The following is a 26,083-nucleotide window of genomic DNA, read 5'->3' as shown; positions in this document are numbered from 1 at the left end:
CATCTGTTACGACTTCATCGTGACATTCTGATGCTTTATTATCGGTGCAGGAGAGGAGGTTGTTTTGTCTTAAGCGAACTCAATATTCGCAAAGCAATAACAATTATTATAATCAATAATGTCTGGACATTGTTAGATCGTCAGGGATTGACACCCTGCATGTATAAAAATGAGGGGGTATACCACCCGCCAACAAATCTTGAAAATATGTTGATTAATCTTTCATCTTATATATAGTATATATAAATATCTATATTTTGCTGTGCAAAATTATTTCACTCACTAACCATATGTGATGTTCATATGTGCTCGTTTTTTTTCATTTCATACAATTAAATGATATGCAATAAATGTATGTAATTGTCCTCAATAAGTTTCTCACTTTTCTTTTGACTTGTCTTGAACATTTGTTTTGCTTTTGTGATGGAAACATATTGAAAACTAGAATCAAAACTGAATGGAGGATTTACTGCACAACATTTTAATGTTTATATTTGCTCTTTTTGATGTGTTCTTCTTCCAACACGAATTTAATAACCGTCACCCTGGATGGATTTTTTTTAAACCATAAAGTCATACACAGATTTACCCAAAACAAAAAACAAAAAAACACATTTGGATATTAATCACGGATGAGAGTCTATCCATTTTGTCGCATGAGTGCAAAAATGAGGAGGTTCATGTACGGTGTTGCAGCTAAGTTGAAGACACCACACAGATTTAGACAAGCAGAGGCCCATATATAATTTTTCTCAGACACGCTACTGTCTGGTACACGCTGCATTTTTTATTCACTTTAAAAATCCAGAAAATATCTGCGAATGAAAATTCATTATTTATCGTACAATGATCCCGAAACGTAGACACCATCATTTTAACAACATTTCCATTCTAAAATCATCTTAACACTGAAATCATTGTGTGCAATGAAATATTATCTTTGTATATTCTATTTAAAAGAGTTAGATCCACAAATTACTTTCTAATTTGTGATTATAGAAGACACATTTGGTTTAGTTGTTTACACCTACCGCCTGTTAATTTATAGTTGAATGTGACCTGAGATTAATGTGTGTGTGTGTGTGTGTGTGTGTGTGTGTGTGTGAGTGAGAGAGAGTCTCTCTGTCTCTCCCTTGCTTGTGCGTGTCCTTGGTTGTGTGTGTGTGTGTGTGTGTGTGTGTGTGTGTGAGTGAGAGAGAGTCTCTCTGTCTCTCCCTTGCTTGTGCGTGTCCTTGGTTGTGTGTGTGTGTGTGTGTGTTTTTCATCAAATAACAGTCTGAGAGGATGATATATCTATATGAATTTCTTCTGACTGTGCATGTTTGTTATTTGCACCCTCCATTTGCCTTTTTTTTCATATCGCTTGCTTCCTGACCTGTATATATGTGTGTGTGTGTGTGTGTTGTGCCCACTGTCTGTTTTTCAGAAACTGTGTGCTCACTGTCATTAGCATGTCATCATTTGGCTTTCCCAATTTCACCCCGCTTTATCCTGTTTGTCAGTGGGCCTGGATGTTTGGCCTGGAGCAGACATGCTCTTGGAGAGAGAAGGGGGGGGGGGGGGGGCACAGTCATGTCAGGCATGTGAGGGGGCGCAGGAGAAGGTGCCAATACAAGTCAGCTGCTGCGGTGAGCGAGAGAGGCTCAGCGCTGCTGCATCTCCGCTATAGACATCTAATTTCAATGTGTTTCAGCGCAACTTTTTCACTGCACTGGTGTACTCTAAGAAAAAGACGAAAAAAAAGGCCACTATCATTTCAAAACACAAGAGTGAAGAGTTATTTTGTAACTCTCACTGTTTGGTTTCACTGTTCCAGAAGAATTTGATTGTTGAAACAGGAAGGGCCAGTGTGCCGAAATGTAGTTTGAAAGAGAAAAAAACAAAAACACTAAGGTTTCTGAGGACATGTTCTGTCTGGATCTGTCAGCTGTTTGCAACTTAGCCCCAGTTTAGGTCTGTGAGCAAAAGACCGACGTAGAGGCACCTTTCCAAAAGAAACACCACACTGTCACCGTGTTAACACAGAAGTCTTTGCAGTTATAAAATGTCACACTAAAATGCACAGAAACGCCGCACGCTGCCAGTGATGGTGTGCTGTAGCCTGTCAAGAAAAAAAGAAGACAAAAAGAGAGAGAAGAGAAGACAGTTTTAACCCAACACTTGAATCCCACTCTGTTTCTGTGTGATCTCCTCTGAGGTGCACGCTGCTGCTGTGGTGGATGATTTGCCCAGAGTGAGGGGAGAAGCTGAGACAATAGGCGGGCTCGGGCTGAATTAAATGATTTTGCTGATGATTAATAGTGGTGTGGGCCACTGGCTCCTGCGATGTAGAGATGATGAATTGTGAGTGCCGCTCCATGCAGCTGTGCCAGTGTCGGGTCTTAGCATGCACACACCACGCAATTTACAGCCAAGCCGTTCTCCTTCTTCCTCAATTTATCTAATTACATCTATTTGATCTGAGCAATAGCGCTTGCTACGTTTTGATATTTCACAGTAACTGCAACAATGCAATAAACGACTTCATGGAGGATAACTGTTTCTGTTGCTCCTCTTTAAAGGATATGTTTCTCTACTTGCCATTTTAAGGAGAAAATAATTTCTTCTTTACGAAGATGTTAGGCTTTGCTTCTCTAAAGGCAGTGCATTTGTTTGATCAGGTTTTTTTTATGTGTTTTGAGTGGAATTCCCCAAAACTGACTGGACTCTTCAGCTTTTTTATTTGGATTGTTTACTCATTGGCAGACATCAGCTCAACTTCTGATGCCCGTGCACTCGAGCCGAAAACACGCTAACCACACAGACACGAGAAATGAAAACACACTCGCCAGTCTACACACACCAGCACAGACAATAAATGTCCCTGTGTAGATTTACCCCACCCCTTTGTTTCACAGCATGAAATTCCTCGTGTTTCTCTGTATTCTGGCATTCGTCCGACGGGAATACTTAAGGTCTGCCAGCTAAATGACATTTGCGTGAAGATAGATCTAATTTGCAAAAGATGTTCCCCTCTGTATCTGTGGCACCACTGCGCAGTGGTTATGCGGGTGATAAATCTATCGATCTTCCAGTGATGCACTCATATGGAACGTTGGCGCTATGCGGGCTGACGGCATGAGATGCAGCACAATGTTCACTCAAGTAGGAGTACGCCAGCTGACAGGACGCGAAAATAAGAGCTGGTCGGGGGTTGGAATTCTTACAGATTTCTGATGGTGCCAGAGGAAGAGCTGGAGAGGATCGGTTGTGTTGCCGTTTGCGTGTGATTCCGCATCTCTTAACTCACACCGGCTATGTAGATAAAATGTGTGCGCGCGTGTGTCTCTGTGTATGCGCATGTGTGCCTCTCTTGTCGTCTTTTGGAGAAGAGGATGAGCAGAGGTCAAAAGTTACAGAGCACAAGGCTGCTCTCAAAGTCATTAGAGTAATCCCTGCCCTGGGGAGCTCATGCTCATTTCCTCTGCCCAGAGTCCACTGAATGAGATGTACATGCACATCCGACATGGTACAGCACACAGTAAATTTAAGACTACTCGCTGCCAATTTTTTTGTTTTACCCATTTCCTGTATTTCAACACTGTCTTAGGGTTACGCTCGCAGCATAGTTGTTTTCGTTATGAAAGTTTCTAAGGAAACAAAATCTAATAAGTTTGAGTCAAAAACAACTTTTAAGTATAGGGTTGTTTTTTTGAGTATGTAAAAACTCTATAATATTTTAACATGACTTTGCTCCAAGTAGGTTATATATATGGTAGGTTAAAATACACAGAAGGGGTTTATGTATGCGGCACAACTGTTACCTTAAATTGTGTAGAACGGGGCAGACGGGGCAGGCGGGGCAGACGGGGCAGGCGGGGCAGGCGGGGCAGGCGGGGCACTTGGCCGATGCCGGCAGGTTTAGTTTGCTGCTGCCAAACATTCATCTTTTTTCATCCCATGTAGCTCAAGAGAAAAAGCCACAGAGTCTCTGCTAAGTTTGAAAAACGGATGATATAAATAAGGCAGTGTTTGTACCAGTTTAACAATTCAGAGAAGTGTAATGGAGGTTGTCTGGAAGTGTTCGTGGAACCCGCGATGATCACGGAGAGCAGTTAGTTATTTTCATACCCACATTACGCGAGGGTTACATTGTGGTTGTTGCAAAGACACAACAAAACAAGTCATGAATCAGACTGGGTGTGTTAAACTGTGTCAGTCATGAGTTTACTCTTTAATTAAGGCTTAAAAAAACAAGATATAAAGTAAGAAAAGTCCATAACTGTTAAGAAAGAAAAAAAAAGTATCATCAGCCACAATAATAAAATAAAAATGTTATCTGCTCTCACCCTTTTTTCATTTGTTTGTAGTTTTACTTTTTAAAAAGTCTGGCAAACAAAGTGTAATTTCTTTAACTTTGTGACAATCAGGGCATTTATGATGAAATGCACTCCTTTGACGTCAACATTATTCTTTCCTTCGTTTCCTTTTTCGTCAAAACTATTACTTAACACATTCAAATCATGAAGTCATTAACATTCAGTATAAACATCTAACACAGTTTGAATTTGGTCATGGACCAATTACAGAACCTTTGACTTGTGAGTCTTATTTTAAACAACACCAATGCTGAGAGACAATGTACTGGATGAGGAGAGAGTGAACAGTAATCTGTTAAATGGTCTGTGGAGATTCACGGCAGACGCAGGGTCAAGAAATACTCCTCTCGCTTAACAGTGTAGACGAGGGGCAGAGCACAGACACACTCGACGGTTCAGACTGAAGCAGACATCAGGGATCAATTTAGATGCTTATTTTATCAGTGTGTTTCTGCTCTTTCAGTACATTCTTCTCTTTCTCTGTGGCAGAGAGTCACAGTGTGCTTCAAACAGACATTAAGTGAATATGCGTGGTGTCATTAGAGAGTTGTCCTTGAAAGACCGGCTGCAGGTTACGTTGGTAATGAGGTGGTCGGGACTTGCTAGGGTAATTTTATATGTCTGTAAATGGACCCAAACCAAGAGCCTGTGACTTAAATAAATGCAACACCCTCTCGCAGCAGTCCCATTGCAAGAAAGGTGTCTAAAAATAAAAAAATAAAAAAATGAATCTGATTATAGTCTTTCAAAATGGCATACATTTTTCTTTACATTTCTACCAATAATCATTTTTATAAAGAAAGATACAAATGATCTCAGACTCAGACCTGCATATGACACAAGTCTCGGTTTACCAGTGGAGTAAGTACTGGAGTACTACATTTTTTCCTAAGTTGTAACTTTTTGGCGCATACTTTTCATGAAGCTTAGATTTGCAGCAGAACCAATGAGGATTTAGGGTTTTTTTCGGGAAATTTAGACAATATTCAGCACTGAGTTTTTTTCATGAATAGTATTTGTATGTTTAAATTGTCTATTGGAGGCCCACAAGACAAGAGACTTTTCTAATGGGTGATACACACCAACATGTCTGCTCTGTATCTGTTAGAAGAAGAGGCAACGCTCTCTTTTTTTTCAACACAGACTTTCAATACAGTAAACACCCTCGTATAATCAAAACTAAGATATGTCACCCGAATGACAGCTTGTACTTGGCGATTCAAATGCAATGACTGTTCTTTTTCTGCTGCAGCACTTATATCATCGTGCTGCATCACCCTCTGTTTTCCTGCAGCCCCATATACTCTGTAGAGCTGAGTTATTTGGCATTTATTTTAAAATCCAGTGATTTAAAATTTCCTTCACTGCAGTTTAAGGCCAAAGTATTTTTCCGAAACTGTTTTTTTTTTCCACAGAGTTTTAAAAAGGGACCCTGCTTGGCATATTTTTTCTCTCACTCGTGTGGCAACGTTTACAGGGAATATGAATAACTTTATTTGGACCTGCCCTGAGCAACTTGTGAGTGTGTGAGTGCTTATGAAAGTGTCAGGCTCAGGAGTTAGTAGGGAAGGCCATTATTGTTCATCTGTTTGCTCGATAAGAACAATTCATTATGTGATTTAGTGAAATATGCAGGAATAAAGGTCCTGGCATGAAATCATTTTGCCTTTTTCTTCGTAACGACATGTTTAGATATTTTATTTTTGTCTCTTATGGTACAGTGTTTTGATGCATGGGTTCTGCCTGTGGAATCTATTTGCATGCAAATTTTTACATTTCCTTCCGCATCAAATGCTTACTATGATACATGTACTGCATTTCACCAAACAGACAAGGTGAGAGGGAACCTCACTCGGATTGGATCTAATTGTTTCTTTGGGATTGTTTGTTCGTGTGTGTGTATGTGTGTGTGTGTCTGTGTGTGTGTGTGTGACAGGGTGAGAGTGACACAGTAGAAGAAAGAATGGAAAGGGGAACATGCATATTTACCTTGATACTTATTTATCCACTCTTATATGTTTTGTCCAATCTCATTTGTTCCTTTAGGTCATCGAGAAAATTCCTCCACCTGTGATTTCAAGCCCTATTCCCCCGTGCCCTTGGCTTCCCGAGGTAAGACACTTCTGAGTTGAATTCTTTAACCTTTTCCCTTTGTTTTACCTCTGTAATTTCAACTTCAGAACAGCGACTGAAGTTAGATTTGTAAGCTCTACATATAATATCAAGCTTAATTATGATATATGCAGTATTATTATATTACAGTCATACACAATGGTCATCATATTAATTATAAATCAGTTAATCCTTAGAATTTAATATTTTATAGCATATGGCACATCTTCCATAAGAGAGAGATAATGTATCTGTAGTGTCTATCCCTTTGTTATGGTAAAGAGCATACACCTTCTTAATGTTGACAGTGTCTCTATCCATCACGTCTTTCAAAGCCAGAACTTTGCCAAGTACGGTATGCTTTTCCCTACCTTATTTAAATCCATGAAGAAAACACACACACACACACGCAACACACACACGCAACACACACGCAACACACGCACGCACACACACACACACACGCACACACGCACATACGCACACACACACACACACGCACGCACGCACGCACACACGCACACACAACACAGTCGTTTTCTGTCGCCCTGGATCGACAGCACAACCAGCAGATTATAGCCGACCCATTCAAATGTAAATTACAAGTTCAGATTTTGTGTGAAAAAGGTAGAGAGAAAAACAAGAGCGTCTCGGACAACGGGAGAGAGACGGAGCGAAGAATAAGCCTCTAGTCCTGAAATCGCTTCACGGGGACAGAGAGAGGAACCTGAGCGAGTGCATAATGCAAAGCCCAATATAGTTCATGTAATGTTTCCACTGATTGTTCCATAGCTAACCCCCACGATGCGATCGGTCATGATACATAAGAATGAGCTTGTATTCATGACTCCTTGGTGGAGTAGAATATCAGTGTGTGTGCACGTGTGTGTGCGTTTGTGTGTGCATGTATTTGTTTCCAATGTTATTTACTTGATTGTGTCTAAGTGGGGGTGTGGGATCAGTGGCTGGCCTTTCTCCAGCTCCACTTAACTTCAGGAGGGGAAGAAGGACAAAAGCCATCAGGGAAGACAAGGACAAATCATCTTTAGATGAAGTGTTTTAAGTGCTCTGATTCCCCTCCCACGTCATCACTGTGAATTAGGTGCCCTGTGCTCACTGCTAAGGGTGGAGAATATAAACAATGCCAAGGGAACGGATGTTAAGCGAATGAAAGTGGAAAACCATGAGGGTGTCTATCTCTGTCAGCCTCGTAAATCTCTGTTCCCTTTGCTATGCTGCTTCCACACAGCGATATCTGACAACCTGCCAGCCGAGCTCGGAGGGGTTGCGTGCGATGTGGTCTGGTCGATCCTGTTCTTAGCGGTTTCAACCGTGGCAGACGTTGCAGGCAGAGCCGTGTCTTTGTTTTATGCAAATCCATGCATATGAGGTGGGTTGGCGGATGCGAGGGGGGGGGGGGGGGTTGATGAGCAGTCTGGCCACGTAGCTCCAGGAGGACAGACTGAGTGATGGAGACGGAGAGCCAGGTCTCTGTATCCTTGCCTGGGGAAAGAGTGTCCTGACTCCGGCCTGGACGGCCTAGTCACCACCAGGACACTGCGCCCCTGTGCCTCTACCCTGCCGTTGCGGAGAGAAATATATTTTTCCCAGCCACATCCTCTGTGAGGAATTGGATTTTGCGAGGGACCTAAAGAGAGGTCAATGTCGTGTGGGACTTCCAGTGCGTCTCACCTGAGACCGGTGTGAGAGTGTGCTATGAAGGCAGGCACGCCTCAGGGGTTTGCCACTGCAGAGAGACACTGAAGTTCAGAGCCCAGCCGGGAGCTGGAGCACCCAGAATCTGCTGACAAAGATAAAAGGCCAGGTGTGTTTATGTGCACAGTAAGTGTGTGAAAGAGGCCGTGAGAAAGGGAGAAGACTGCGAGATTGGGGAAGCGGATATGAGTGTGTGTGTGTGTGTGTGTGTGTGTTTTCTTTGAGTGCATGTGCATGTGTGTGTGATCACATTGGCATAATGTAACAGGTACACAAGGCCACCAACCACGTGACTGGTGTACAGCAGGGTGAGTGGGTGAAACCTGCTAAAACAGTGTCACCACACACTGTAAATAAACACAACGAAGTGTCTTTTCCTCCCTTATGTCCGTGTGGTTGCACTGTGCAGAACATTGAATATTTTCAAAGTAGTTTTGAACCCCCATCCTCTCTCTCTCTCTCTCTCCTTCTCAGAGCTTTGCTAACAGTAACGGTTAGTCGGAGGCTCCTCTATCACACAGAGCTCTATTTCTGGGCGCTAGGATGTTGAGTCGTTGAGGGCAGATGAAATCGATCCAAATTGACCTGTCATGTGGAGGAGAAAATGAATGAGATAGAGGAGGGGCACAGAGGCCAGGGAGAGGAGGGGGGCCAGTGCAGAAGTACAGAAACAACCTCCTGCTCCATATGGGTCAAAAGTCAGGGGATGATTTATTCAAGACTGGGTGTTATCCCTCCCCCTCCCCCTCCTCCCCCGCCCCGCTCCACCTGCCTCTCGGAAAGGAGTGAGAAACTGGAGACTGCTCAGGAGGAGCTGACTATATTTAGCCTTGGTGGCCAAAGACACTTTGGTCTAACTTTAAACTCAAAATTACAGATATCCATGTACAGTGAGATGGGCACAGTTTGCGTCACCACATGGCGCCCTGTGAAAGTTTCTCAGTTTGGACCGATCTCAGACGGAGGAAAGAATGTGTTTCTCTGTGTGTGTTATCCATCACAGAAGACTGTACATACTGACCGGTAGCCACATTCGGCGGAGTGATCCTACATTAAACCTGACGTATTGGTACTACATATGATAACAAAAAAAAAACTCAATCAAATTTTACATTGGATTGTGAGAAAGAGAAAGAAAGAAAAAAAGAGGGAACGGAAGAAAGAAAGAGAAAGAAAGACAGACAGAAAGATAGGAGTTATGGCTGCATTTGTATGTGAAGTGGTGCTAGATTTAGCCCAGTGTATTTGGGCAGAGCTCCACTTTGCTAATTATTTTCCTGTGGCAGAGTTCTCAGCATGGCACCCCTCCTCTCTCGCTCGGAGGAGAGAGGCTCAGCGCTAAGTGCTTAGTCAGCCCTGCCCCGGGTGTGAGATACCGTTGGGTCTCTGGTGGACTGTCGGGGAGGCGGAGCAGCACGGGGCCGAGTCATTGGAAGGGCAAAGGCTTTCATGAGAGGCCAGGCCCATCATCGCCCATCAGCGAGGGGAAGGGAAGTAAAATACTACTGTCGACAGTCTGCGAGTGCTCAGATTGGTCTCGCCTCAATCCGCACCGTCGTGAGGCTGTCGGAGATGGTAGTTTTCTGATTGTGGACACCGGATGCCACTGGCAAAGGCCTCCGTAACCCAGTCATTGCGGACACAGTTGTTTCTAGCAATTAGCAAAGACTAGGACATGAAAACATATTAAAAATAATACTCCTGCCTTGTTTTCTGCACAAATACCAGTGATTCAGTCCAAAGGAAACCATCTGCTTCTCTCCTCCGTCCCTCTCTATTTATACTCCAATGTCAAACTTGTCTTTCTCTCTATCTCTTCCCCTCTTTTCATATAGCCCCTCCTCTGTCTGCCCTGCTATCCTCAAAATGACTCTCCTCCCTCTCACAAACAAACTTATCTTCCTTCCCCTCACCTCTGTTGCCAACGTCACTTTCCCTCCCTCCCTCCCTCCATCGCTCCCTCGCCGCCTCCCTCCTCCTCACACTGCACCTGCTCCCCTCCCGCTCTCTCCGCTCCCTCTCCAGACGTCACTTTTCCCCTCCGCACCTCCTCCACTCCTATTCTCCCCCTCGTTAGCTTGATGAATGGCTTCACTGCGGGGAAAGTGCTGATTTTCATCCCTCTGTCTGATTTCTGCTGGCTGTTATTAATTTCAAACACTCAGAGAAAAGCAAGTGAGTCAATAAATAAGGAAATGAACACAATTCATCCTGCCATACAGCGACTCTCACAGTCATTCACCCGGGGTGCGGGTCCTCTGTGGAGGCCGGCTGCTGCATTTACACTGATAGAGTTCAGCTGCACCGGTGAATCACAACATATTTCTGTGTTTTATAAAACGAGAGTAAAAGTCGCCCGGTGCCACTGCATCATATCAAATGTTTTTTTCGGAGTATTTTCAGTATCTTGCTTCACTCAGACAAACAGGACCAGAGGGAGACAGAACGGTGCAAAGTAAATAGCTCTGAAGAGACCTGCAGCGTCCTCTCTCGTCTTTCATCTTTCACACTCGTGCTCCGTTTGAGAAATGTATACAGAGGGCGACAATGGGACCAGAGATCAGAAAAGATACCGGGTGAAAAAGAGGCGAGGAGAGCGTCAACCTTACAGAGTTATGGCTGCACGTTAAACGATGCTTTCCTCACAGTGTGTCGGGCCGCTCTGTGTCTAAGTGCACATTACTTACATTCCAGGCATAATGCATTGTGTTCGCCCGTTAACATCAAACACAAATAGCCTTTGAGACGATGTGATTCTCTCGGTGTTCTGCTGTCAGACAAGAACGCTCGCACCATAAGTTGTTCTTCTCTATTTTATGTGTTTAATTAAAATGAGTTAGGATATTTAATCAATCGACGATCGCCGTAATGCATGCACAGACACAGAAACGGAAAGCCTGAGATATCATCAGGCTGTTTACAAAGCGTTACGACAAACAGTCTGGTGGAGCATCCTATTAATACATTTCTGAGGCTCGCACACGCACACACACACACACACACGCTATAATGCTTTTGTTTTCCTTTCCTCCGACTATAAAAACAATATCTGGTACCATATTAATAAACATACAGATTTTACTAGGGCCAGCACTTCCTTAATTTGCTGGTGTGTTCCCCACAACTCACTATATCATTGATTTCAGCTTTATACGACTGTCCAACTGAATCAGTGCTCAAACTTGTGACTGTGAACCAGCGATGGTGAGTGGAATTTAATACAGGTGGTTTCCATGTATGGTGGAAAGAGTCTTTTGTCCCTCACACTTTGTGTTGTGAGAAAAGAACAGCACTGGCCTTTGACCTGCAAGTTCGAAAAGTACTAGAATTTCCGCTCATGCAGTGAGGAGAGGGAGGCACGAAGGAGCCAACTTCGGCATTGCACATGTTTTTTTGTTTTTTTCAGTATCTCAAGTATTATTTGGGCTAACGGTTGTAGTTTGACAACTTTGGCAGTTAATGGATTCCCAGAGGGTCTATTGCCGCCACTGTAGACTAAATATACAGCATGTGAGAAATATTGATAGGGAACAAAGATACAAACATAGTTATTATGTTTTAGAAAGGTGAGGGTTTTTTTTTTATTTTTACTTCTCCAGAAATTGCGAAACACATTGTGTCCAGTTACAGAGCAGAATCCAACACTGACACAAGATGTACACAGCTGTAAATACCCCACTGAGTTTCTGCCATTCCTCATTCAATCTATGAATAGAAAAATATATCTTGAAAGCTAAACACAAAAAGTCATCCAAACTTTTGCTTTAGGGTAACATACATTCAAAAGATGAGGCGAGGAGAGCGGCCTGCATTAGTAGGAGCTGCTGGGGTAGTGGAGCCTGTATGTCTGCTTCATGGCTCTGCGAGCGCAGACATAACTATTGTGTTTACAACGCTGAGTTGGTCTTACTGTTAAATTATTGGGGTGGGGGTGCGTTAAAGGAGGAGGAACAGAGGGAAGGGTTGGGGGGGAGTAAATATTTGTCCCTCTCTCTCATAGTTCTGGTTAACCAGGCTGAAGAATGCTTTTTGCGTGCTCTAATTACAGAGTTTGGGTAGTGTCACCCTTGGACAGCGCGTGGCCTCAGAGAGCGGACAGAGGAGAGCTCTCTGTGGCGACCGGGCCTTAAAGTGTGGAGGCTGAGGAGCGACACGCGCCCGCAGGTCACCTCACTACCAAAGAGGCATGTTTGGTTAATAGCCCTGTGCCGCGAGGTTACGTTCTGTGTCACAGAGGCACACCCAGGCCAGAACAAAGTGTAACCTCCGTTGATCAACTTTTTCCAGACCCCTGGGAGACAAAGTTGTGGCAGAGACAAAAACAGAGAAAAGAGACCCATATTTCAGGGAACTATTTTTATTCTCCCTCACACACACTCACACACACTTGTGCAGCCTCTCTATTGAACGTACACAACATCTTCACTGCTCTGCGAGGCTCTTCTTCTTTTCTTCTTCTTTGTGACCTGGCCATTAAAAGAGAGCGATGAGTTCACAGCTGATAGTCTCTGGTTGCGAACAGTGGAGAGCAGTGTAGGATGACATTATCGGAAGTGGCTGCATATAGACATAAAAAAAAAAGAAAAACACACATTCACACAAACAGAAAGAGAATACTATGGTGCACTTTTCTCAGCATAAACTTCTGTCCGCTTGGATTACACTAATGACCCCTGACAAACCATAATAAGACACATGCATCACTATGGATACAAGCCATGACCAAAGGAATGGCTTTTTGACTTTCTGCTGCATGAGACTCTCTTTAGCAAAAAAACTAAAACATCATTAGTTTCCTGTGTGTCCTTAAACCAATAGGTCATGGTTTTAAAAAAAAAAAAAAAGAAAGAAAAAAGAAAGAGTAAGATGCAAACAAATGCATTCTCAATATACAACCTGATGTACCACAACTGCTATTAGTGAGAGGGATGTGAGGGGAGGGTGATGGAGAGGGACAAAGCTCTCCCTCCCTCCCTGCGGCCTGAAGTGGAATAGTTGTGGTGACGGGTTTTGACAGCTGAGGGAGCGAGGGAGCAAGAGGGGAGTATCACTCCAAAATCCTCGGGAAACAGGAGGGAAGATTCATTTAGGATGAAGAGCCCGCTGTATACACACACTCTCTTAGGCCGTCTGCTTTTGTCCTTCTCACTTTTAGACACACACAGAAATGTGGACAAGTCACTTTTTTTCCTCACACTTTGGGTAACAGACACTTATTGTGGGAATTATTCCTCTAAATCTCTAGTCACTACATTATCATAATGATTCAGCCAATAAGTATTAATACAGACCCTGTCACCCGGATCCCCAGGGTCAAAATGAGACATACATCAAACACATATGTCATTGGAGAATTAGTTGCACACAGGACCAGCACACTGGCACTCATTTCCTTCCCCCGTCTCTTGATAGTATCCCTAATAGACCTCTCTCCCACTGGCACATTGCTGTTACAACATTCACCTACTATTGCTTTAATGAGATGTCTGCGCCGTTATGCGTGTCCGTGTGTGTGTGTGCCTGTGCATCTGTGTGTGTGTGTGTGTGTGTGTGTGTGTGTGTGCGTGTGTGTGTTTGTGCGCATGTGTGTGCCCGTGCATCTGTGTGTGTGTGTGTGTGTGTGTGTGCCCGTGCATCTGTGTGTGCCTGAGAAAGAGAGATGTTGCCGATCCTTGTGGCCCTGTTTATCTCAACCCTTGTGTCGGAGTAGAGGGAGGTCAGAGGCAGGGCTGCATGTATCCATCTCCATTCCCACGGCTGCTGTCTCACAGGCACAGTGGTCACAGGAGAATGAAAAGACTATGGATTTTTTTTCCTTCCTCCTCCTCCTCCCTACACTCACCAGAGCAGGAAGATTAGACAGAAGATGAGCATAGCCTGGCCCATTCAAAGCAGCTCTAAGCCCCAACACTGGAGGCATCTGACCTAAGCTCTGTGGTTCATGGAGCACAAATGCACACAAGAACAACACACACACACACACACACACACACACACACACACACACACACACACACACCGTCTAAGATAAGATTGCATGGTTCACTTTTCCGGTTCAAAGCTTGGTCACATTGTGGCCGGGTGTTAAACACTGGTTCGGTGTGCCCTTCAACACGCTCCAAGCACAGGTACACACACCAAACACTGACAGAAGTCAGCACTAACACTCCCTCCTCAACAGCCCCGGATGGGGAACAATAAAATTGACAGGGAGGGAGGAGGAAGCAAGAGTGAGAGACAAGGAATCTGATGAGGGCAAAAAAGAAAGAGGGAGATCCAAAGCTCTGCTGCTCTCAGTAGCAATTTAAAATAATTTCAGTTTAATTAACAAGTCTCCCCCTCCTTCTCTTCCTCAACCAGAGTGCATGAGAGACCCCGTGACTGAAATCTGACAGTGTCCAGTCCACTGATATCTGCTACCACAGACGCCTCCTCCGCTCCACTCTGTTCTATCCACGCACACACACTTGAACATGAACACAGGTCGGCCGACAGGCAGTACCAAGATTTTGAAAGGGTAGTGAGCCAAACAAAAAAGGGAGCACAGGCTTAACTTGGAGCTCGTCACGTTCCTTGTGCGTTTGCTAGTGTAGTTTTTGACATACATGACACCATTATTTGTACAAAAAATAGGTAAATAAATTATGTATTTTGGGAGTTTTCATGTGTCTCACCTCTACTGAGAAATAATCGTTAAAGAGTTTAGCTTCCTACCTGCAACTCGTATGGAAATTTTGATGAAAATATACATATATATATATATATGTATATATATATATAGGAAATAAAGAAAACCGAGAAAGTGTGGGCGAGCAGCACAGTATGAACTAAGCAGGGACTGAAACGGTATGTTGTCTCTACTTGCAGGGGTTACCTGATAAACTAAAAAGAGCAGATAAAAACTTCGAGCAGGCGGGTCGTGAGCAGCACGCAATGACAAGCACTGCTAAAGTGTGTGACACATCGGGGGAGCTACCGGCAAATATTAAACATGTTTGATTCAGACAGGAGTTATTGAAGTCACGGTTTCGTTGCTTGGGAACAGTGGGGGCGGATGAAGCGGCAAAGCGACACACTGTTAAACGTGTGTCTTGACAATTTAACTCCTTGTCAAACCTGACGTGAATCATTCTAGTTTGTAAAGGGGTGCCTGCCTTAACAACGAAGGCCTCTGGGTAGCGTGAAGCTAAGGAGTCAAACTGCCAATTGATGGTTTAACACGCAGATAAACTGAGGACCCCCCTTGAGATTCAAGAACCTCACTTGAGATAATTGCTCGGTCACTTCGTCTCTAGTGGGATCATGGTCAAACTGTTGACACTGTTCTCGGTAACTGATGTGATGTGACAGCTGACTACAGACTTTCTGCTGCTTCACAGGAACAATCGCGGTAGGAAATGGTCAGTGGCAGTTATGGATAAGTGTATGTGTGCGTGTGCGTGTGTGTGTGTGTGTGTGTGTGGGCAATGTGTCAGGTAGCCTGGTTTCTGAGCGTTGGCTCATGTGAACGTGTGATCGGCTACTGTTATTCACACGTGGCTCCAAACTGCCAACATCAGCATGTCACTGTCTGTAAAAGAGATGGAACGAGAGAAAAAAAAGAAAAAATAGGGGGGAGAAAAAGACAGAAAATATAGAAGTAGCTCTTTCCAACAGTTTGAATTAATTTAAACTTGGTGTGCCTCGCTATGAAACCAACATGGGGTGTGATCGAGTGATGACAAACTGTGACCACAAATGTATGGAATAACCTGCTCCAACGGGGTATCCGTTTACACGTGTGTGTGTGTGTGTGTGTGTGTGTGTGTGTGTGCCCGCGCCCAGAGCACAGCACCATGTCTGCGTCATTTCGTAATTTGGGGGATTTGTTGGTTGTCACGGACACACAGAGCGGTTACAGTGAACAGGAGGTAGGTGCGGTGGCATAAGCAGGGTGCTGTGCACTTACCATACACAATAGACCTACATATGGAAGGTTCAAGGGCGTGCATACACACATGCACACACATCTTATCGTGATACATAAAACCTTCCACAGAAAAATATTACTGTAACTGTCGTCCATTTCAAGACAAATTTTCTTGCAACATTTCTATGCCTTGCCATATAGTTTCTTATTTAGAGGGAGCACATTTTCCCCCCCCAGTCTGTGAATAGATATAGTACAACACAGAGTGCGTCCGCTTCCATACACTTGGCAGCATCCTGTGCACACACTGTGTGCGTGCTGTAAATAGCCAGAGTGTGTCGTGCATCTCTGCTGTGTTTGGACCTATTTTAGAGCTGACACAGGAAACAGGGCCATTCTGACAGCCACCCTGCCAGCCGGTACTGCACAGAACACAGCAGCCCCGGAACCTTCTGTCTCACACACACACACACTCTCACTCTCTCACACACACTCTCACTCTCTCACTCTCTCACACACACACACACACACACACACACACACACACACACACACACACACACACACACACACACACACACACACACACACACACACACACACACACACACACACACACACACACACACACACACACACAGATTTTTCCATGTTAACAACCTACCAGTGCTTCATCCACCTCATAGACGTCCATGGATCATTTAATTTCCTTTTTTTAAGTCAACATCTCTCTCTTGCCTTCCAGTTTTCCGCAAACTCTGCCTGGCAGGACCTTTAACAAAAGACCCCTGCTGTGTCACTTGGCGGCCCCGTGTCCTGCACATGTCCCTCCTTGTCTTCAGCATTGCACATTTCAAACCGTAGCAAAGCGACGCTTTCACTTCTGAGCGACCTAAACAGGGTGTAGCGGCTTTGCTGTGTTACATATCCCCGCATAATAAGCAAAGCGATAACTCCGGCAGACGGGAGCTCAATTACCCAAGACGCAGGTTTCTGCTTTCAGCTACATAAGACAGCTGGAGAAATGGCGCAGTACACAAAGTTAATTTGGAGTTCATTCATGTTGAATCTCTTTCCTGTTCTGGTTCATTTTTCCTGTACTGTATTGCTTTAAAAAAAAATGTTTATTCCATTTGTCCACCTGGGTGACGTAATTTAATATTTCACTAAATATTTTTTAAGGGTGTTAGAGATGCAGAAGTCCCAACTCAGTGTGTTAAAAACTAAATGAAGCCGCATCTCCATAATGTGACAGTGCTAGATCATTTACAGACTGTAGCACACACACACACACACACACACACACACACACACACACACACACACACACACACACACACACACACACACACACACACACACACACACACACACACACACACACACACACACACACACACACACACACACACCTCTTCAAAGGCAGTAGCAGAGACCCACTCACCAGCCTCTCATATTTGGGCTGGAAGATAAATTCTGCAGGCTGCTGCTGCCTCCTATGTAATTATGTGTATGGTGATGTGCTTTTACAGCCTGCCTAACAGTCGGAAATTATCTCCCGGAAATGAAGTCCAATTAATTGTGGCACTTTAAATGCGTGCGTGTGTGTGCAGAAACACTGTAATGACACTTAATGGGAAATTGGCTCCTGTTGAAATATTTTATATACAGTAGAAGTCGCGATTAGAAACAACCTTTTATGATCCTTACAAGAGTAGATTGCTCCTTTTTTAACATAGAGGCACGCATACTGTTTCCCTTCTTGAATAACTTAGATATGAGAAAAAGCGATTGGTCTCACACTAGATGCATGTAACCATGATGTAGAGATGTGTCACCTGTGTTACATATCAACCCCATATTTCTCTCCCCACACAGTATTTCCTGTAACTTCCTACCGCCAGGTACTGAATACAATTATAAAATACCAGAAAATACATTTGAAAAAAAAAAATAGACAGGTAAAATTATTTTGAGTTAGGTATAGGTGCACCCTAGTAATCTAACCTAAAATGGGAAAGTCTGTAAAAGGAAACCGCAGTCTTGTAGGGTCAGTGACAAACTGTTTCACGCCACAGTAGCTCTCTATTGTGGGACGCACTGTGATGAGTAGGCACTTTAGCAGAACAGCACATTTTGTTATCGTCCATGGGAGTCTGTCTCTTCTGCCCAGAAACAACCCATTCATAAGTTTAATGCTTATATATACTGTATATATATATATATATATATATATATATATATATATATATATATATATATATATATATATATATACTGTATATATATATATATATATATGTTTCATTTATCACTCAATCAATGATTACATTTTCTCATAGGAATTCTGAATGTATACACCGACTGAGATTCCCCATGACTTATTATTCCTTGAACTATTTAATCAATAGACGTAAATTTAAAAAAAAAAAAAAACCTCTTAAAATGCATGTGTTTAACTGCTTTCAAAACAATCTTCACTTGAGGAAAATTACACATCTGTAGTCAGAGTTTGGGATTATTTGGACGATCACCTCAGAAGATTTGATAACTCATTAGCTTTTCACAGGACATGAGAGGATTTAAACATTAAACCATGTGATCTCAGGTCTAATTGTCTGATGGATAAACTGCCTCTGCTCACCTAAAAAAAAAAATTAAGCCATAAATAACGGGAGTCGTATTGACATTTTGTTAAATCTGGAGTTAATCACTTTGAATTGACTGTATCGTGTAACACTTACTCTAAGAGAGATGTTTTCTCATGTATGTTCATATGGATGTCTGTGTGTGTGTGTGTGTGTGTGTGTGTGTGTGTTTACATTCACCTCCGCATGTATATTTACTCTTTTATGTTTTTAACACTCACATTCACTTGCACATCACCTCCGGTCATTCTGCCCTGCTTGGTTAGACACAGCCGCTCGCTGGTCTCAGTGCACGTGTGCATCTGTCTTACCATGTTAGGGCCGACTATAAGGCCCATTCGGCTCGGCAGCATCGCATGTAAATGGCAGCGGAGTGGCGTGAGTGTCAGCCGGAACGTGTGCTTGGCAGGCGGTGGCTATGCTATTAGCAAGCGCTAACAGTTTTATTATTAGAAAATAAACGGTGCGCTGCAAAACTCTGAATGTTATTAGCAACTCACCATCTGGGTCCGACAGCTGTGTTCAGCCACCAACATGGCGGAACTGCTAATGGCTATATCCGAAAAATCTGCACTCTTTATCCACAACACTTTCACACTCGCTCTCCGATTGTCTATCTGCCTCTTCCTCTCTTTCTCTCCATCGCTATCTCCCTTCCCTTTGTTGGGCTTCTTGCAGACATCCAGATAAGTGATGGATAATAATCAAACACAAACATTCATTTCATGGCTGTACAAAGCTCTTTTTTTGGAACCTATGAAATTAGGATTTTTTCTTACATGACTGTTTCATTTGTAATGCCAACCTTAGGGCTAACCTTACTCTAATTTAGCTGTATGATATAAAATAACAAAAACAACAAAAAACAAATGCAGAACACAAGAAGAAATCTGGTGTGTCCTTATGCAACCTCTGTCTGCTCTCACAGAAACATGTTTTACACAGAAAAAAAAATACAGCATCTGTAAAGGGTGGAAAAAATAAGTCATAAAACTTCCAGAAAACATGCATAATATTGACTTTAATATGACCTATTGCATGGTAATGTCTAAAATATGTTGCTTCTTTTATGCAGAGGCATGAGCGTCTCTGCAGAGATACCTCTAAAACCTTTTTTTTCCCCTGCATGTGTGTTTTTCCTCGGAGATCACACAGCTTTCCGAGGCTTTATTTAAACAGATAACCTGCTACTAGAGGCCCCCAGCATCCCCAAAACCTCCCACATCCTCTTGCGTGCCTCCGCGCTTTTCACAACAAACCCCATTGAAAGGAGACACCTCCAGAAATTAACGCTGTTATTGCAGACACTGCAGAAAAAAGCCTACCCTGCAGTGTTTCTCTTTCTGCAGCAGAAAATACTTTCCTCCACTAAAACAGGCCAACTCCTTCTAGGGGAGCGTCTCCCGTGCTTGACCTAATCTACATGCATACTTACCTTCCTCATATTTAGGGACGTTGCTACCAAGCAGCGTGAAGGACTCCGCGAAGGAATCTATTTCACATATAGATGCACAGGACTAGCATACAGGAATAGGATATAGAGCAGGGAAATAGTGTGTTTTCAATTTCACTGACCCTCTTTTGTATTTTTCCATGGTTATCCAGTGTCTAATTCTATTTATCTGAGTGTTTCTTCACTCTCTGGTAGGTTTAAGGCCAGAAGCACTGCAGCTTTTCTTTAAAGCATTTTTTTTTCCTGTAAACTTTTGATTACTTAGGATGACTTTGCCTGTTTATAAAGGTTGAATGTATATTGACGCAAAAGATGAAATATCATGTTTTAAACCATATCCCGTGCTAGTGTAAAAAGAGCTGACTGTCACCAACACGTACGACAGCAATCGCAGCTACAGTATCTTATTTTACTTAAACTGTGTTTACAAAGTTACAGTGGGGGGGGGAACCATCTTGGCAATATGTATGAACACAAGTGAAAATAACGGGAGGATTTCCTGTCCCTACACTTTGCCAACATTCCATGAATGCAGCATCAGACAGACAGAAATCCTGCAGCTTATTCCAGAGTTACACAGATAGTGACATGGCCAGTACTTACTGTAAATATACTGGGCAACGGATACATTTTTTTTTTAGGACAAACATGAAAGAAACAATGTACAGTACGATGTGTCCACTGCATTGTTAAAGGAACAGCTCTCAGTCGTTGCTTTTTGATCTGAGATTACAGCATCTGTTCTCTTTGGGCCAAATTGATTCATTTTTAAATCTTCAAGAGTCGTTAAAAGAGCCGTGAATCAGTCTGTTTTAGCGGAGAACTTTGCTGTAATTTGGAATAATTATGGGGTTGGACATCTGGATGCAAGAGAGGGAGCAATTTACAGATTTGTCTGCAAGTGAATACTGAGCAAATGATTCACCCTGGCAGAAGAAAAAAAAAAATCTATCGGGCCTCGGACCTGCTGAAATACGCAACACAGCACCAACACTATGCCGGTATTTTCTTTGGAAGTACATGAATAGAGAATGGCAGGCAGTAGAGTGCACACCTCCAGCAAGGCCAAGCAATCTTAAATATGTCTTGTTTCTTACAACATGATCCACACATTATTCCCTGAGAAGCTGATGAAAATGTCTAAAAGTGACCCGGGTCCACTTCTTTAACCGAAAACACACTAATAGCTAATTGTTTCTTCCATCCCTCCACCAAGTTCGGTGCAAATCCATTCAGTACTTTTTGCATAATCCTGCTGATTACAAACATCACACCTCCTCGGTGAAGGCAACAAACCGCTTGTGAAATGATATCAAACGCCCTGCGAGCAAGCACATTCATTCGACTCTGCCTGAGGTTTGCAAAGGGACCATTTCTTTTTGATGGTGTGTGTGCGTGTGTGTGTGTTTATGCAGCTAAATGCCCACATCTGTGTGTTAGGTGGTTAATGCACTTGACTCGAGCCTGACCGCGAATCAAAGTGATGGCTGGTGAGCACCACATAAGAGAACAGAAATGAAGCAGATAAGTGTTGAGATCAAACAGACTTTCCCTCGTCGAAAGCTCCCCAAGAGGGGCAGCGGGGCTGCAGAGCACCACTCCGTGTACGTCTCACTCAGTGGAGGCAGCGTGGCAAACCGCTAACGAGGCGATAACACGGACAGACGACGAGTTAATAAGGAAGAAAAAAAAACGAGATCAATTATGTCACTTCTACTTGCTTTTTTTAGTCTTTTACTCTACAGTATTTAATAGCAGTACAGAATGTGATTTCAGTGCGTCTTTGGATATATTATGTGTTGGTCTTAAATGAGATCAGACTTGAAGTGGTCCACACAGCAGACAATGGGACTCTGAGGACAGATGAGGATCGGCGTTGATGAGAGGTTTCTGTCACTGGGCTGGCTGCGAGCCAGAACCTAATGTAGACTGTGGAGTGTGAGTGTTTGACACGACTGAATGCTGTTTGTCTGACAGCCAGCTTACTGCTCTGTGTCTGATTGCAGATCATATCCAGACCCCTTCTACTTCTTTTTTCTCCTGCTTTTTGTTTTTCTTCACTTTTTTTTTTCAAAATGCAGTTTGAGTCCTCTCCCTGCTTTTTCCTTTTCTCGTCTCCACAAGGTGTTACAACTGTCTCACGTTGATGATGACAAACCGAGGCTTTTGTGTGCTGTGCAGTGAGTCTGGCGTAGCTGCACAATAAATACAGAAACAAGAAGAATTGCGCCCATTTGTTATCTCATTTTTGGAAAAACTAGGTAGTATGGAAAAGTTTGTGCACCCCTGGGCAAATTGCATATTTTGTTCCTGTTTAGAACGACTGGTCATTGTAAATAAGTTTCTGTTATCTGTTACTTTGTTTTCTTGAAGTTGAAACACACATACACAATTCATGGTGTTTCCAGTTGGATTTTTCCATCCTCTGAAATGTCAGACATGACCATTAGGAGGAACTGTGGAGGTAAATACAAGCTCTGCCAGACTAAGACTAGAACTGCATGTCTGCAGGCCAGAAAGGCTTAAAGGGAAAAAAATTTAAAAAACACGAGGACCTGCAGGAAGGACCTGGAGTGATGGTGCTCACTGTATTTACATGCAGTAGTCTCCAGAAGGAAATTTCACCAGCAACCTCATGACGTAAGTCAAATTTTGACACATGCAAAGCAACATCTGGCTTAGCCAGATTAGTTTTAGAAAAAAGAGTTGTAGATAAAATTAAGTTAAAATAAGACCACTTTGGCCACAATCACTAAATGTGTTTTGGGGGGAAAAGGAGTAGCATTTGATGGAAAGCAAACCTTGCCGTCTGTTAATATGGAAAAGGAAATATCCTGCCGTGACGCAGCCCATCCCTCTATCTGTGAATTCACAGATAGAGGGAATGATCTCCCACTAAATATCAGCAGAGTCTGGGCACAAATCCTCTGCAGTCAGTGAAGAAAGTAAAGCTCAAAAGAGGCTGGCTTTTCTAGAACAGGACAATGATCCAAAGTAGAACTCAGAATCCACCATGAGCTACTTCAAGAAACACAAGCTGACGTTTTTGGAACGGCTCTCATAGTCCCCTGAAACTGAACGGCATAGAAAATCTGTGGGCAGACCTTAAAGACAGAGGATGCGTGTGCTAGACGTCCTAACGACATCTCAGCAGTCGCAGGGATCTGCAGGAGGAGTGAGCGAAAATTCCTGAATCGAGAACAGAAAGACAATTAACTGCGACAGAGCTACTGTGTTTACAAACTGTGATATCTGCCTGAGGGGGAATAGTAAGTACCGACTAAGAAAGAGTGCCCAAACTGCTGTACATGCTGTACAATTACTTTACTCACGTTTAATCACCAACAAATTTAACTAAATACGTCATTTGTACAGTGCTGCACAAACATTTCCATACAACTGACTGTCCAGAATTTTTTTTTTTAAACGTGTACAGTTCTGCTCTTTTTCTAAACCTATGGACGGGGTAGTAATCTGACAAAGCTCTGGGATTATTACACACTCTCCCTATCGGTCTCCCTCTGTCATTGGCTAATTCATCTCAGGTCCCATCAGCGTCCATCCAGGAACTGTGTTCTAGCTGACTCTATTCATGACAGGGCGGCAGACTCAAAGACAGCTTTATACCAGAACGTCCTCCATACCGACGGCCAAATTGTTCCGAGGGAGAAACACTGACGTTCCTTATCCATTGTCCCTGCGGTGCAAATTCAACCACAGAGCAATGAATACAACAGAAATATTTTTTTTGCACTTGAAATAAGGCTTGTATTCAGCTTCCTCTCCTTTTGTGTTTCCTCGGAGTAATACTCCAAAGTTGTTTAGGTTGTTTTTTTTAAAAAGGGGATTGATTTGATAAGTTATGTCTCAACTAAAGGAAATGCAAAGAGTGTGTGCGTATATGAAGGGGTGTATGTTGCGAATGCTGCATTGAGGAAAAAAAAGGCTTATTACACAAATGGACTACGCAAGACAAAGACTCTGATATTATCATAATTAAAAGTGCGCAGCGCCATATGGTGAGGGAGAGGAGCCGCACATAAACAATCAAATTGAAAGCCTATCAGTGCACAGAAAATACCTGAAATGCTCATTTTTCAGCTGAGTGAACTGAGTCTTAACATATATGTGTTCACAACCTTCTCCTCTCCTCGCCCTGTAGGAGCGCACATGCCTGGTCAGTGCCCTGCGCCCGCTAGGGGTCTACAGAATATGCTCCAGGAATAGTCCAGTCACGTGGCCGCTCTGTGGGATCCGTTGTCCTGGCAGGAAGCTGTTATATGGTTACAGTTATTTTTGCTGTCTGTCTGGGGATAGTTTTTACTGCGCTCCCGAGGATCAATAATTGTCATAAAAAGACTGCGTCACCCGGTGCCCTCTTTGAGCAGGACAGTGAGGTGGTGTGTCTAGGTTAGGGTGGTGTGTGTTTGTGTGCGCGCCTGTACATGTGCAAGAGTAACATTTTTGGTTGTATTTAGTCGTGTGAGCTTGTAAAAGTGAGTGAGTATTTGGGTCTTTGTGTGCACATGCAGTGCCTGTTACTACAGTATATGTTTGCGACCATTTATTTGCATACATATAAATACATATAGAAACTGTTAGTTGTTTAACACAATGTGGAAATTGTGAAATATGATTGTGTGCAAGGAAGCGAGCTGCTGGTTTGTGTGGTGTTTTAAACATCTGATATGGGGTTGAGGCAAAATTGGTTCACGTTTATTTTGTTGAATTGAACTCCAGCTTTCTCCCCGGGATTTTTTTAAATCTGTGTTAGAATTCCAGCTCTGCTATTTTGTATCGACTTTACTGTTTGAACAGCTGCACCCGTCTGCTCCGCCGTTTGCCTCTTTCCATCTGGAGGACCACACCACATCCCTGTCCAGAGCATGTCGGCCGGGTATCTGTGTTTCTCCTATAGCTTGTCTACTGTATACAGTATATGTGTCACCATAGCCCTGAAGCTTCAGTCAGCCCTGGGGACTCAGAGAGGACGTCCTATAACAGCGCAGGCAACGGAAGCCGGCTCCCAGCTAATTGGTTCCTGTGTTAACGGCACACAGAGACAGAGACAGAGTCAGCACTTTCTCTCCCTCTTCCCTCGTTCCCTCTCCTTTTTCCCTTTCTCCATCTCTCCCTCCTTCCCTGCCAACCACAGATGCCGCGGGTTTGACATCCCTTCAGGACACATGCCTGAGCTAATATGTACATTGCTGGATGTTTGTGTGTTGTCAGAGAATTCGGGCGTGCTGCCGCTGCCAGTTTGACGGATAAACAATTTCGCATTTGTAGTAAAAAATTTCCTGCTTGTGAAATCTTTCACAATCTTCCTTGTTTCAATGTCTATTTCTTGCTGCTACACCTGCAGTCTTGTCCGTCACAGTCTCCTTCTGCCGTTTGCGTCCGTCTCGACCCACAGCCCTCTCCGTGGGCACAGCAGGTCAAGGTCACTATTAAGCTGCGTTTATGTTGCACCTCCCCCCTGAAAAAGCAAACCAACCCTCCTTTGGCTGATTGCCCCAATGACAGAGAAGGTAGACTCCAGCCCAGGTAATAGGGTGTGGGCAGCCTGTGGGTGCCTGTGCTCTAAAATGTTGCTTCCCAAGTGTGTGTGTGGCTTCTTTTCTGTGAGAGGAGATGACTGCGAAGTGTATCCCACTGAGTTGGAGTGAACCTGAACAGATCATGGACTTTTCCCTGCACTGATCACAGAGGAGGTGTGTAGCTGGCCACCGGCAGCCGCCATGTGTTTATCATCACAGGATGTCCTCTCGCAAACGGGCTCAAACTTTGTCAGCCTCTCGCTAACTCACACTCATGAGGTGTTATCCTCGGCATTCTGAGCACACGGCATGTGTATTATGTTTCCAACAAAACACATTTGATAGTT

At 43.4% G+C, this 26,083-nt stretch overlaps 1 protein-coding gene across 2 annotated transcripts in view; it reads left to right on the top strand.

The window, feature by feature from the left end:
* Window positions 1-26,083, top strand: part of mafa (v-maf avian musculoaponeurotic fibrosarcoma oncogene homolog a (paralog a)) — a 78,918-nt gene that overhangs the window by 5,662 nt on the left and 47,173 nt on the right. For both annotated transcript variants that reach the window (XR_004790541.2, XM_035628511.2), the window contains exon 2: window positions 6,405-6,470. Coding sequence is in view for 1 of the 2 variants with exons in the window: in XM_035628511.2 (XP_035484404.1) it covers window positions 6,405-6,432 (28 nt within the window). In the remaining variant the exon portion in view is untranslated. The remainder of the gene's footprint in view (window positions 1-6,404; window positions 6,471-26,083) is intronic.

This window comes from Scophthalmus maximus, chromosome 4, assembly GCF_022379125.1.
Source record: "Scophthalmus maximus strain ysfricsl-2021 chromosome 4, ASM2237912v1, whole genome shotgun sequence".
In the NCBI taxonomy this organism is placed as follows: Eukaryota; Metazoa; Chordata; class Actinopteri; order Pleuronectiformes; family Scophthalmidae; genus Scophthalmus; species Scophthalmus maximus.
This window is presented reverse-complemented; position numbering and strand designations above follow the sequence as displayed.